This window comes from Coturnix japonica, chromosome 8 (genome assembly GCF_001577835.2).
Source record: "Coturnix japonica isolate 7356 chromosome 8, Coturnix japonica 2.1, whole genome shotgun sequence".
NCBI classification, from domain to species: domain Eukaryota; kingdom Metazoa; phylum Chordata; class Aves; order Galliformes; family Phasianidae; genus Coturnix; species Coturnix japonica.
In genome coordinates, this window is record NC_029523.1 from 18,202,971 (window position 1) to 18,217,022 (window position 14,052).

At 50.6% G+C, this 14,052-nt stretch overlaps 1 protein-coding gene across 4 annotated transcripts in view; it reads left to right on the plus strand.

Annotated features, from left to right (window-relative positions):
• Positions 1–1,275: 1,275 nt before the first annotated feature.
• The window catches only part of RNF220 (ring finger protein 220), a 158,216-nt gene continuing 145,439 nt past the window's right edge, over positions 1,276–14,052 (plus strand). Inside the window, exons 1-2 of one of the 4 annotated variants that reach the window (XM_032446172.1) lie at positions 1,276–1,401; positions 7,443–8,171. In XM_032446172.1, coding sequence (XP_032302063.1) covers positions 7,547–8,171 — 625 coding nt within the window. In that variant the 5' untranslated portion in view covers positions 1,276–1,401; positions 7,443–7,546. The remainder of the gene's footprint in view (positions 1,402–7,442; positions 8,172–14,052) is intronic. The other 3 variants (XM_015870371.2, XM_032446170.1, XM_015870370.2) reach the window with 3 other exon arrangements.

Here is a 14,052-nt window from a genome sequence, read left to right on the forward strand (position 1 = left end):
GGGTCACCACCGCTGGAGGTGTCCAACAACTATGGGAATGTGGCACTGATTAATGCAGTCAGTGGGCACGGTGGGGTGGGATGAGGTTGGACTCGATGATTTTAGAGGGCTTTTCCAACTTGTGATTCTATGATTCTGTGAAGATAGAGACAATTTCAGTCTCTGAAATTTCTAATGGGAAGAGGAGAAATCAGATACACACTGTGGTATGGATGGAGCAGCACTGCATGAGCAACCCCCAGTGGGCCTTTTCATGTCCCAGGTATGGACACATCTCACCAGGTGAAGCATTTGCACCACTGGGCAGCACTGGGCAGAAACAACCTATAGTCCTCAGCAGTGGTTTGCTGCTCCCACCACAGCTGTCAGGTGACAGAAGCACATTGTCTATTCCTCTGCCACACGCACTGACAGCCCAGGCGGTTGATGATGGTAATGGAGAGGACTTCTATTTGTAGCATGTGCTGTGTAGAATGGTCATACTTTGGAAGTGGCAGTGCAGGGTTAGGTAAGAGCTGGCACTGGCTGGATTATTCTGTTTTTAAGAATAACCCAAAATTATTCAGCAGTTGGTGAATAAAAACAAAAAGGTTCCCTCCTTGGTGGAATAAATAAGTCTGTCACCCCAGTCTCCTGCGTGCTTCACACAAAACAATGAGGCAATAAGGTCTTTCATCTGATCCCCCATTTGAAACTCACTCTTCCATTCCATGCAGCAGGCAGTTCTGCTCAGGACGCCAGGGAGCATTAAGCCAGCTCTATGCATGCAGCCATCGGGGCAATGCTGACAAGTCCCCGATCTTGGGGATGCTCGAGGTAGATTTGGAGGTGCTGCTCACCCGGGTACAGGGATGCACAGTGTGGGGTGCAGGGAGAAGCTCTGTGCCTGAACCCGAGGGGGGCTCCCTTGCCTCCAGCTCGAGGCTGGGGGGCAATCTGGGCTGCCCACTGCAGGGGATGCTGAGATTTGGGACGGAAAACAAAGCGGGTGCCGGGAGCTGGGTAGGGCAGCGCGGAGGGGCCGGGGGGGGCACGGCACGCCGGGGGGGGCAGCGGTCCCCCTGCCCTATATTTGAGCAACTTCGGGGGCTGCATGCGGCGGGCGGGTGGGCTACTGATGCTGGACTGCATTTCCCATAGTGCCCGAGCGCCCTAATGTATGCAGTGCTGAGCCCAGCTCGGTGTGCGAATGTGTGTGTGCGTGTGTGCGCGCGTGTGCGCGTGTGTGTGTGTGTGTGTGTGTGTGCAGCCGGGAGTCCCTCGGAGAGTGGAGGCTCATTCACTGATGAGAGCCGGCACTGAGAGGCAGCACTGCTCCTTCCCTCGCACCCCCGGCGCCTCCCGCTTCGCTCCATGCAGCAGCGGGGCCAGCACGCCCGGGACTGCCCCGCTCCCCGCACCGTGAGTACCGGCACCGGGCAAACTTCGCAGGGCAACTTTCCCCCCTCCCTCCCCGACTCCCCGCTCCTTCTCCTTTTGCCCTTTCTCCTTCCCCAGCCCCGGCGAGCAGGGCTGCTCTGAGGGCCGGGTGGGCGGGTGGGGAGCGGCATGGTAATGCCGAGAGGAAAGGCGGATAAAAGCCCCCCCCCCAGCCTCGGAGAGCCCCCGGCCGCCCGGGTCCACCCCCTCTACCCCCCCCTTCACCGGTGCCTTTCGGGGGGGACCGGCAGCCAGCAGGGGGATCAGGTGCCGGGGGCCCGGGGACGGCGCTGGGCGGGGGGACCCGACCCGACGCAGAGCGCGGAGACCTCGCTCCGAAATCATTCCCTTTTTAACTCTTCTATTATTATTATTATTTCTAATTTGGAGGGGCAGCGCGGGGAGTTGTATCTTCTCTTCCCTCCGCCGCGATCTCTCTCTCTCCGCCGTTGCTCCGGGCAGCAACGATTTCATTTCCCAGCGGCTGCAAAACAAAAACTTTTTCAAAGGAAATAAGCAGATCTGCAGCCCGTGCCACGCGCAGACCCTCCGCTTTTTTTTTCTTTCTCAGTTTTTTTCCTTCCCCCCCCTTCCCCCCCGTTTTTTTTCTGTTTAAAACACGCGAACGTTTTTCTTTTGCAATACAAGCGCCCGCAGCAGCTCCGGGCTCTCAGCGCTCCGAGCAGCCGGAGGACCCCATTCCTTCCGCAGCTTTCCATTTTTTTTTAATATACATATATTTTTAATTTGAATGTTTCTTTTTTTTTTGTCACCGGGCGAACTTTTCTAGTTTTCAAGCCGTCCCCAAAATGCGCGATCTCAGATCGGAAGAGCGATTTGCGCGCCGGTGCCGCTCAGCTTAAATTCGGCCGGGGCTGAAGTTTCGCCCCCAGCTCGGCTCCTCCATCCCCGGCGTTTTTCCTCCCCTTTCCCGACCGCCTCCAGGTAGGAGCCCTCCCGCCCCGCTCCGCTCCGCTCGAACAAAGGTAGAGTCGCTTTAAATTGTCGCCGTTCTCCAACGAATGCGTTAAAATTACTCCACGTGTCGATTGCGGAGCGTGGAGAGCCGCGAAGGAGAAGGGATTTGTGCGTGTTTTCGCTTAGAAAACTTTCCGGATCGTCGAGAGCTCGCAGGGTTTTATTTCTTTTCACCGCCTTTAGAGCAGGGAAGCTGTAAATAGGGGTGGAAGCACGGAAAATAATTCCTCACCTTCAGATCTAAATACATAAAAACCATCTGTTTGACCACAATGAAATCATTAGGAACTGTCTACTTAAAGAGTTGTGTTGAATGCTTATCCTTCCACACAGGAAACGTGGATGGTAAGTGATTGTTGCAATAAATTCAAACAACTCCGCGGTCATCCCCGCGTTTGATGATCTGTGTGACCCGGGGCTTTGAGGAGGGGAAAAAGTGGTAGAAAAAGGAGCACGGAACGGGTAGGGCAGGGCGGGGGGGGGGTAGAGGGGCGAGGGGGGGTCGAGGGCAGCCCGACCGAGCCGTGCCGAGCCGTGTCGGGTCGGGCCGTGCCGTCCGTGCGGGGCTGTGCCGAGCTGAGCCGTGCCGTACCGGGTCGGGTCGGGCAGTGCCGTCCGTAGTGGTGAGTGCCGTACCGAGCCGTGCCGAACCGTGCCACCAAACACCTGTTTAATTTACCGCCTCCCACATCGGACCCGCGGGGCAATCTCTGGGCTGCAAAGCGGGCATCGCCCCGCTCGATTTTATTTTATTTCCTTTGATTGAAAACCTCTCCGAGGGGCAGCGAATACCGAAGCGGGAGGAGTGGGGCCGGCGGCGGAGTGGGTCCGCTCCGGGCCGTCCGCTCCGCTCTCCCCCCGCGGGCGCCGGTGCCGTTCCGGCTGCGGGACGTGGGGGGGGGGTGGCCGCGCCGCGTCCAGCCGTAGGTAGGTGGTTGGTTGCTTTTTTTTCCCCCCCTTTTCCCTCCTTTTATTCTTTTACAAAACCCCAGGCGCTTCCTCCCCGCAGCCCGCCGCAGGGTATTCCCTCTCCGCCCGGGGGCTTTTATTTTTATCCCTTTTTCTTTCTTTCTGGTTTTCTTTTCTTTTCTTTCTTTTTTCTTTTATTTTCCTCCCCCTTTCCTTTTTTCTTTTCTTTTCTCTTTTATTATTTTATTTTTAATTTTTTTTCCCTTTCTGTTTTCATTTTCTTTTCCTTGAAGAACTTTGCAGCCAAACAAACCCCACGGAGGGGCAGAGGCCGCGCTGCCCTCCCCGCCGGGGCCGCCCGGAGCCGGGACCAGCGCTGCCCGCTCCGCTCCACCCGGCTCCTCCGCTCCGCTCTTTCTATTTATTTTATTGTAATTTATTTTATTTTATTTTATTTTTCTTCCCCCCCCCCCCCCCCCCTCCCCAAACCCGATATTCACAGCAGTTGCCACATCTCAGGCGTTGGAAAAAATTAACTGTTTTTCTTTTGTATCTTAATCCAGTGATGAGAGCTCTCCTTTGTTGCCTTTCGAGCTTGCATTTGTTTTATTTATTATAAGGAAATCCAGTTCGGTTCAAATATATAATCCATTTGAGCACTTAAATCCCCAAACAGCTGGCATTATTTTGTTTTATAATCTTTGGCTTTTCTGAGCAGAGCATATTTCTAAATTCCTACTTGACATTTATGGGGGAAAAACTTTTTAATGTAAATGGATATTGTGATTTTTTTTGCCGTGTCTCTCCTCATTTAAATGCATCATCAATTTTCCCGTGTTTCCTTTTGTTTTTCTCTTTCGTCCCCCGTAGCCCCCTTAGCCCCCCCTGCCCCATAACTTGTTAATTAATATTCCCCCCCCCTACGAAAACTTTGTTTCTGGTGGTAGAAAAAAATGTTAATTCGCCCCATTATTTGAATCTCTGACATTTGGAAATGGTTGAGAGACCACAAAAATGCAACCTGTTGTAGGAACCCAGGGCGGTGCGTTGTGTGTGTTTTAATCGATAGCAGAGCAGTGATTTAGGAAGAGGAACTCGGAGTCGCGTTTTAGAGCAAGCTTTGCAGAGGTGGTGGCCGCGTATGCGGTGTGCATGTGCCTGCATTTGTGCTCACCGAGGGGGTTATGCTGGCAAGCAGGGCTCCCTCCTCATCTCCTCACTCACTGGGGTGATGCCTGTGCATTCCAGCTCTGTGCCTTCTCCTACTTTTATCAGACTTAACTAATTCAGAGCGGCGTTACAATCTCCACGCACAGAGGAACCAAAACCGAGGCGGAGAGAACTGATTACAACTCGTTCCTTGCTGGGAGATTTTATTTTTATGGTTCAGAGCCATTCAATTTGTCTTGGTGGTGGAGTGTTATTAGCAACACACACAATTACACAGGTAATTTGTGTACACCTTAACCAGGGCGGCTTCAAAAACCAATAACTATGCAGATAGGTAACCATTAAAATTTTATATATATTTATCCATACGTGTGTGTTTTCATAACCTTGATACTTGGTGGGCAGTTCGCACAGCTCCATGGATTGATCTCCACCCCCCTCCCTCCGCTCCTTGTTTAGTTAATTCAACAAAGACTTTTTGCAATCTGTTTGGAGTTTGTCTGATGCCGTGGAAAAGTAGCTGCTGATTTATTTGGTTGCTTTTCGATTTCTGTCTGCAGCCCGTCTTTTCTCCTCCTTTCAGCGGGGATGTCAGCTGTTATTACTTCCTATTGATCCCTTTGCAAAGTGAGAAGTGAACTAAAATTAATGTCAATTCCACTGCTCGGATCAATAGCCGGAGTTATTTTAATCTGGATTTGCACGAGGTGCTAAATTAAAAAGAATCAGCATAGAGGCAGAAAAAGCAGCAGTCCCTCCCTGTGCCCGCTGCCCACCCGTCAGCCCGCGCTGCAGCCGGCCCATCATCCCTCCATCCAGGTTTTCTTAATTAAGGAGGTCGGTTAGTTTTCTTCTTTTGGGTTCTGTGTTTAAACCGATGACATTTTGACATCGGGAGTGTATTAACGAGAGATTTTCATAATGACCGCTCCTCTGCGGTCTGATCTGCTCACGTTGCTGGTTGGGGTGGGGGGGTGGAAGGGAAGGGGGTTGGAGGGAGGCACTGGGAAGAGAGAAGGAAAAAGGAAGTGGGGGCTGGAAAAAGAAAAAGAAAGAAAGAAAGAAATTTGGCCGGGTGAGATATGGTAACATGTTGATTTATTCCCTGCGTAATGAAGTTTGCAAACGAATGAGCGGCCGCGGTGATTCACAGTGTCCTACAGGAGTGTCAAGTGTTGCGGCCAGATTACTAATTTATGAAATACGTTTAACGTAGCGGGGTGGTGGCACAAGTCAAAATAGAAGAGGAGGCAGAGGCGGCTGCTTTGCTCTGTTGTTGTTTCTCTCTTTCTGACTTTTTTCTTTTTCCTGGAAATCCATATTTTCCATGATCGCTCAGTTTCACTTCCACTGTTTGTTTCTGAGGGTGGCGGTTCCTTTGCAAGCGTCCCTTTAGATACAGCTCTGTGCATACACGTGTGCACCTACAGGGCTGTGTGAGCCTCCAGCGATGCCAGATTTGCCAGCGGAGGTGTTTTCCTGGCCACCAGCCTCTAGCAGTGCTGCATGAAGCAACAGAGCGGAGGGCTCAGTGCTGAGCTGGGTGCCCTGGCACTGCTCACTTCTTGCTCTCAGTGGCGATGCCTGGATGGGAAACTTACTTAAAATCTGGAAGAGAGCAGCTTTGCTCATGCGAGATCGGTAATCTGGTCATTCAGCACTGATGTCCGTGATGAAGGAATGCCATGGAGAGATGGTGCCCACTTGTCTTCAACATCAATACCCATCCCTGGGTGCGGGAAGGGGGAGAAGGAGCAGCTTTGCCTTGCTGAGCTGAAGGCAGGGCTGGGCTCCATGTGCTGTGTTAACCGAGGCTCCCTCATTCAAACAGCACAAAAGGCACTCCATTAAGGAGACACCCTTTCAGTAAGTTTTATTTGAGATGTTTGACCCACTGGATTTAAGAGGCACAATTTGTAACAGCTTTTTATTATTATATGATTTTTCTGGCCCTTTGAGCTCCGGCGGCTGGGATATTGTTTCGGAGTTATGGTCCTTGTGTTTTGAGCTGGGCTGTGGGGCCTGAATGGCAGGCAGCGGAAACTTGAAAGAAAGACACTAGATTGATTGGGGGAGAAAATAACAAAGCAAAAAGCCCAAGTGAACTCGGGGGGACGCGGAGAGGAGCAGCTCTTCCTGGGAGGCTCAGCAAGATGCAAGTCAGAAATTTGGTTAACATTTTCCTCTAAATGTTAATGGCACATCCAGGGCAGTTTACAAATCTACTTAAGAGTGAGTGCATTAAGAACTAAAATTACTTAGCCATTCTCTCTCGTCCCTGACCCGAAAGGCAGACGTTTGCGGAGATCAGATGGCAGAAGCGCCCATTATGATTTTAAATATTGTCAGAGACGCCAGGCGTTTTATTGGCGAAGTCTCTTCTTTTGCTAACAGGGAGAGTGCCTGTGCGTGTTTGTGATGATGGATCACACACATGCACCCATAAAATCTCATTCGTACACCCCATGGCATGTAGGACCACATCATGTCCTATGGGTGCAAGTGTTCCCTGTGATGTGTGCTGTGAGACTGGGGAAAACACACGACTGCTGGATATGGCATTGAGTACGGCATAAACACGGCTTGTGGTGATATGGGTAGCAGTGCACAATAGGTACTTCTATATAGTTACATGACACAAGCAAATGAGGGCTGTACGTATGTGTGGGCATTCTTGAGTGGATTGCAATTAGATGTATGTGCCACTTTTGCCACATCAAATTCCAGTTATCATTTTGAGTTACCATCTTAATTTCAGACCGAATCTTGTTTATTAGTGGGTGATACTATCTGTGTGCTGCTCTCCCTGCTTTGCCTTTCATCCACCTGCACTGGATGGCACCCTTAACTTGGAGAGCAAGAACTGCCCCCAGCAGCATTTGAAGTTCCCTATTGATTCCCTCTAGTGAGCGGTGCGGTGGGATCCACACCTAACCCATCGTCTTCTCTCTTCTGTTTCCTTGCAGAGTCCGGAGGGTGATGATGCTCCAGTAGGTTTCCCAGCCCTTGCTTTGCTTTCCCTCCAGGGAAGGTTGTTCTGTGCACAATCCTGCTGAGGAAAGACTCTCCGATGGACTTACACCGGGCCGCCTTCAAGATGGAGAACTCACCCTACCTCCCCAACCCGCTGGCCTCCCCAGCGCTGATGGTCCTCGCCTCCACCGCCGAAGCCAGCCGCGACGCCTCCATCCCATGCCAACAGCCAAGGCCTTTTGGGGTCCCAGTTTCAGCAGACAAGGACGTGCACATTCCCTTTACCAATGGCTCCTACACCTTTGCCTCCATGTACCACCGGCAAGGTGGTGTGCCGGGCGCCTTCGCCAACCGTGACTTTCCTCCCTCATTGCTTCACCTCCACCCCCAGTTTGCACCCCCCAACCTGGACTGCACCCCAATCAGCATGCTGAACCACAGTGGGGTCGGGGCCTTCCGCCCCTTTGCCTCCAGCGAGGACCGGGAGAGCTACCAGTCGGCCTTCACGCCGGCCAAGCGCCTGAAGAACTGCCATGACACCGACTCACCCCACCTGCGCTTCTCGGACGCTGATGGGAAGGAGTACGAGTTTGGCACCCAGCTCCCCTCCAGCTCCCCTGGCTCGCTCAAGGTTGACGAGACGGGGAAGAAGATCTTTGCAGTGTCGGGCCTCATTTCAGACCGGGAGACCTCATCCAGTCCTGAAGACCGAAGTGACAGATGTAAGTACCTCCATTGGCTTGCTGGCTTTCCTCTCGTGCGCGGTTGTGATACCCAGCAGGTGGCTGTCCTCGTGCTGAAGGAGGGGATGAGCAGCCTTTGCTCCCTGCTACCCCACAGCATTGCCACGTTTCTTATAAACGGGCAGTGATAGGTTGCAAGGGGAGGTGCTCTGGAAGGAAACCTGTCTTCCAGGCAATGCTGACCTGATATTATGTGCAAAAAGGTGTCTGAGCCCCGGAGCAGGGATATGGGTGCTATACATCAGTGTGTGTGAACAAGGCTTCAGCTGGAGACTTCCCCAGAGCTTGTAGGATATGCACCTTGAGCTTTGAGGCTTTTACCTGAATCTTTTCTTCACGCACAGTGCTCCTGTAGCAAATGCATCACCCCCAGGGTTTGTGCCTCAGATGGGGATGCTGAGAATATTCCTAGTCACGCTGAGCTTCCTCTTCAAAGCATAAACCCAAATCTGTTCTTTCAGGTAAAAAAAACTGCATTCCAAATAGGTTGTGTGTGTTTCCCACATTGGTGGCTTGGCAGGTGATGCTCCATGACCGTAGCTCCCCACTCAGCGCTCAGCATTCCCTGCTAGCACAGGGGCAGTGTTCCAGAGATGGGCTCCAGGGCTTTGAGCAGGGCTGGTACCCCAAATAAGCACTGAGTTATGGTCAGTTTGCCTCCAAGAAGCAGTGAGTTTGCTGCTACATGTAGGCTCTTTTGTTCTGCTGAATTTTCTTCCTAGAAAATAATTCTGTTTCTGTTGTAGTTGTTATGATTACTATATTTTTTTTGTGATGAAACTCTGCTGCCCTGCTTCCCCCTCTCCCTTTCAGGCACGATTTTTCCTTTCCCCTTTATGATGCCGAGGAGGTAATAGAGACGTTGCAGCTCTGCCTCCCCTGTCGGCGCTGCTTCCCCAGCCTGTCTCCTTGCATTAGGCACTGTGCTAACTTACCGCCGCTAAAAGGCATCTGCCTAAACCCCGCGTACCTTTTCAATAAAAGTCATCATAAAATCAACCTGCCTTGTAAATCCATCGCTCTTTGCTTTTGAAATATGCCGCCAGTGTTGTCTTTTATGCCCGCGTTCGCAGGGTGATTCCTGCTGAAGGCAGAAGCTCTGTGTTCCGTGCATTATTCTGCATGGGGAAGGCAGGTGGGATCTCAACAGGGATGTTTTATGTCTGCTGTACGGCAGAGCAGAGCAAAGGCAACATCCCTGATGTTTCACCGACATTAAAATTCTTGCGTAACTACTGGGACAGTTTACACTAAACATGTCTGTTGGCTCCGTATCGTATTTCCTTCATGTATAGATGCTGCACCATGGAAACTCAGCTCCATTAGCACTGTGGGTTTATCTGGTGCCCAATAGGTGGGGATGGGAGTGTTTGCTGTAGTGCCATTTACACACGCACGTGGCTGGCCTTGCTATTTAAGTGCATACCTGGGGGCTGCAGGCTCTGCTTGTTGGGCCATGAGGATCTGGGTATGCTGGTTTGATGCAGCTGTGTGTCAGAGCAGGTAGGTGACCATAGCTTCTGGGCAAGATGCAATAGCGCTCCTACCAGAGATTGCAACCATTGAACATTGTCTTCAACCAGCATCGCCTTCCCATGTCCACTGGGTGCTGTTCAGGTCTGCAGGCTCAGCTTTTCAGACGTATTTTTCAGATTCCTGAAAGCATTTGTGTTATGTGGGTGGTGAGCTACTATAGTTGCACTGCAGAGTCGTCTGTAGCACTGCACAGGAACCTTTTTTTGGATTGCTCATTAAAATGTTTATTTTACTTCACAGCCTAAAGGGTGATTTTTTGTTTTAAAAAGGAATTTATTGCACTGTTTTAATATTCCTGAAAAATTACTTCATGCTTGTGATACTTTGAAACACAATAAGAATCCAAAGCCAGGCGTTTCTGTCTTGGAATGATGAGGTGGCTCTCCTTAGTCTCATGCATTGAGGGAACAGAGCCTCATCCTGCTTTTACCCATATGCTGAATTCAATGAAATGATTTGGGATTTGTCACCACCACTGGCACCCGGCCCTGTGTGATACTCTTGTGTTGGAGTGAGCACTCATGCAGCAGCACTGGTCCAGCACTAAGGTCCATGGGATGCTCTGAGTGCATTGAGGTGAGGCGATGTTCCTCACCATTCATCAAACCAGGCTGAGGTCAGTCTGCTCAGACACAGTGCTATGAAATGCAGGCACTGAGGACACCCAAGCGATGCACAAAAGCAGAGCCTTCACTGGGAGCAGTAGTGGATGGGGCTCTTCTGCTGGGTGCTGCTGAGAAACACGATGCCTTTTGTTGGAGTTTGGGGGCTTCTTGTAAAGCACGTGTTAAAGACACCAGGCGATGTATTTTATGGGTTTCCTTTAATAAACCCGCAACAGCAGAGATTCCTAGAAGGAGTGGAAATTAACAGTGTGTTCCTTCCTGCAAAAGAGATCTATAGCCCCATTTTAAAATAGGAAGAAAAAAACCTCACATAATGTGAAGACCCTTGGTTTTACTCTTTGCTCCTAATAAAATCTGTCACAATGGCCTTCTGCTCACGGCCACCAACACATCACCATCCCAAGAGGTGATGGGCAGAAGTCCATAGCCTTCCTGTTGCTTTCTCCCACTTGCTCATCATTTTGCATTGGCCATGACCTGCTGGTGTGTCAGAGACTTGCAACCTCTCAGCCACAGCTTCCATCCCATCAGAACCCGATCTGTAGTACCCTGCCTTTATGGGACCCCAAATCCTGACCCCAAATCCCAACCCCAAATCCGGACCCCCTGCAGCATGGGGATGGCATCAGCTGCTCCATAGGTTTTGACAGAAGGAGCTGCACAAGGGCAAAGTATGAGCATTATTAATATAGTACAGTTAGTAGAATATTATGAACTGTTATAAATCATTACCGCTAAACTACAGTTATTAAAGGAAATGACCAAAGTGCACTTTCTGAGCCAGGATCTCCGACAGTTAAAGCGTTGTTTTATTATTTCACTTGCTAACTTGCAAAATTCAGGAGGCAGTGACAGTTTCCTGGTTGGGCTGCGGTGGTTGCACGAGGGATTGGGAGTTGCTGGAGGAGTGGGTATGCACGGCAGGAAGCAAGCACAGGATTAAGCCATTGCTTTTCTCTTTCTTTGATAGCCTGTAGGTCTTGAAGTAAGGAGACGTTCCCCTTGTGCAGGTGCCTTGGGCCCACCAAGGCCACGGAGGTCTTTCTGGAGTTCTATAGAAAACTCAAGCGTGAAGGTGCTTTGGAATTGTCAGCAGTTGTTATCTGTGTGATGTCATTTAGACAAGTCCTATTAAATGCTTGCAGCAGATCCATTCTCTCCTCTTTGTTTGCCTTCCAAGGAGCAGAAAACAGACATAATTATATTTTACGTGAGACTCTAAGATTTCCTCTCATCTCCTCCTCTGCTTAATATCTGCAGCTATAAAATAAATTCCATTTGTGCGTACATGGTGTTAGACAGAGGTAAATAACTGTCATCTGATATCTGCCTAACCTTAATCTGCATTGGGAGCACTATAGAGCACCGTACCATTTGTATAATATTAGGCTTTATTTTTATTATGGATTTCTAATGCAAATTCATAGCGGGGGCAAAGTTGTTTTCTGCTAATGCTGCACTCCAAGGAAAGTGGCTGCTACGAGTGAATGGTGACAATCTCTATCCAATGGTTTGTGGTCCTCAATCACATCGGTGTACCTGGGGGGCATTTTTCATCCTTGCTCTTCAGGAGATTAAAGCAGATCTGACTTTCAAGGACATTTTTTGGCTATGCAGAGCAAATGGGACCAACAGTTGGTGGGACTGGTGTGGCAGTGGGTTACACACATGATGCTTCCCTGGGAGCCAGCCTGGAGTCAGAGTGCTCTGATTGAACACCAGTGGTGAGGTTTGGTGCAATCAGTGGCTGTGATCTTGTTTTTTTGTCCTTCCTTGGGAAAACACAGATGGTGGCAGTGATAAGCTGAGCGTCCTTTGGTCACTGGCATTGCTTTCTCCTTCAGCCCCTTGCTGGCATCTTGCATTGCAGCAGAAGAGAGGAGAAAGCAAAGCTGGTAACTTGGAGCTGAGGTCTATTTCTCACCACTATTTTAGGGAAGAATGTGTTTTGTACTTTTCCTCGTCAGTGCAGGGCTCGTGGTGCACAGCTGTTTGCAGAGGGAAAAGGAAGGCGCTGCGTGCCTCTGCATCCCTGTAAGAGGAAGAGCTGGAATCCACGTCCTTGTTTCCCGCAGCAGCATGGATTCTGGGTAACTGGCTCCAGGCAGAGTGACACAGCCCAGCTTTTAATTCAGAAAACACAAGAGCTTTGATGCATTTTGCTGCTGCAGTCCTGCACTCCTGCCTGTGCTCTGGGCCCTTTTGCAGGTCCAAAAGTGCATCTCAGGTCTGCCACACTGAGCCCGTGTCACTCCATTGGGATTTTCAGGAAAAATCACTTTCTTTCTAATTAAGGTAGTTTAAATTTTAAAAGTCGCAACCTTTTCATCTGATTTTGGTGTTGTTTCCCTACAGGAACCAACTTGCAAAGCCATTTAGTATGTGCGACTGTCTGTCCTGTAGCATCCCTCACTATATGGGAATATAGCATAGCAATCCCTCATCCCAGGGAGCCTGCACTGACACTGGGCAGGCATGCAGAAGGCTCTGCACCAAAATACAGCTCTGCCTTCTCCTCTGGCCTTGCTTCCAGTATGAGAAATGTCATGGGGAGCTTCCCCACAGTACTTTACAGGAGGCTTTTCAGAGTTCTGGGGTCTTGGTCCCTGCTCTGTGTGCAGGGTGGGGGCTCACTGGGCTGAATGCCATTCTGGTGTCTGGAAGTCTCTCTTGAGCTGGAGGGCATCTTGTCCCAGTGTCACTGTTGGCAATGTGGATGGTCTGGGACCAGGTGGCCAGCAGGTGAGCAGGACGCAGGTGGGAGGCAGCATCGCTGCCAAGGGGCCTCAATGCTCTGCACAGAACCCACTTCCTTGTTGGGTTCTTGCAAACCAGTTTCACTTCCCACTACCGACCATCAGTTGGAGGTGAGCCTCCAGTACAGCCCTCAGCCAGGATGGCAGCTTTCCCCCTGAGCACTTCTTTTAAGAAGGCAGTTTGACCACTGCTCTTTTTATTTTCTTTTGTCTGGGGGGATGACGGAGAAGTTGGGTCTGTAAGGGGCTGAGCACTGGGACCAGCATGAACTGGGGAGCGGTGCTGGGAGCCTGGCATGAGGCACAGCAAGACGCAGGCAGTTTGCACACCAGGAGTTAAACATCATCAAGCTCTGCAGAAGGAGTGTGAAATATAAATGGGCTCTGAGTTATTTCTGTTCTCATTTGGCCCAGTACTGAAATGTGTGATGGCAGTTGGATCAAGACTGGGATATACTGGAAAAATGGAGCAGTGAGAGTGTGCAGATCTCTGTCTCCATCAGCCAGAAGCAGTGTTCCTGCTGTCTCATTATGTTCCCTCTTAAAAATGAAAATGACTTGACTTTGGAAAGAGAGGAAGATGGTGTCAGAGCAAGGCAGGGTGGGAAGAAGGGCTGTGAATTGGTCTTAGTTGGATGTGCCTGAGACGCTGCTGCTGCCTGGGGAGCTGTACAGGGCGCAGCCTGGGTAAGGCTTTGGTTTATGGCATGTTTAAAGGAGGAAGGGGCTTTAAACTGGGGAAATTCTTCCCCTTGAGTCCTCTCTTCAGGAGCACCACAAGGACAGACCGTCTCCCCTCTCTGTGTCCCCAGGAGCAGGGGTGCACTGATGGGCCTGGGGAAGGTCATGGTGTCAGTGAACACCATCTGGGGCCATTGTGTCCGGTTGGAGCTGCACCTGGGCAAAGACGCAAGGGAAGTCCCAGTGTGGTGTGATGGGCTC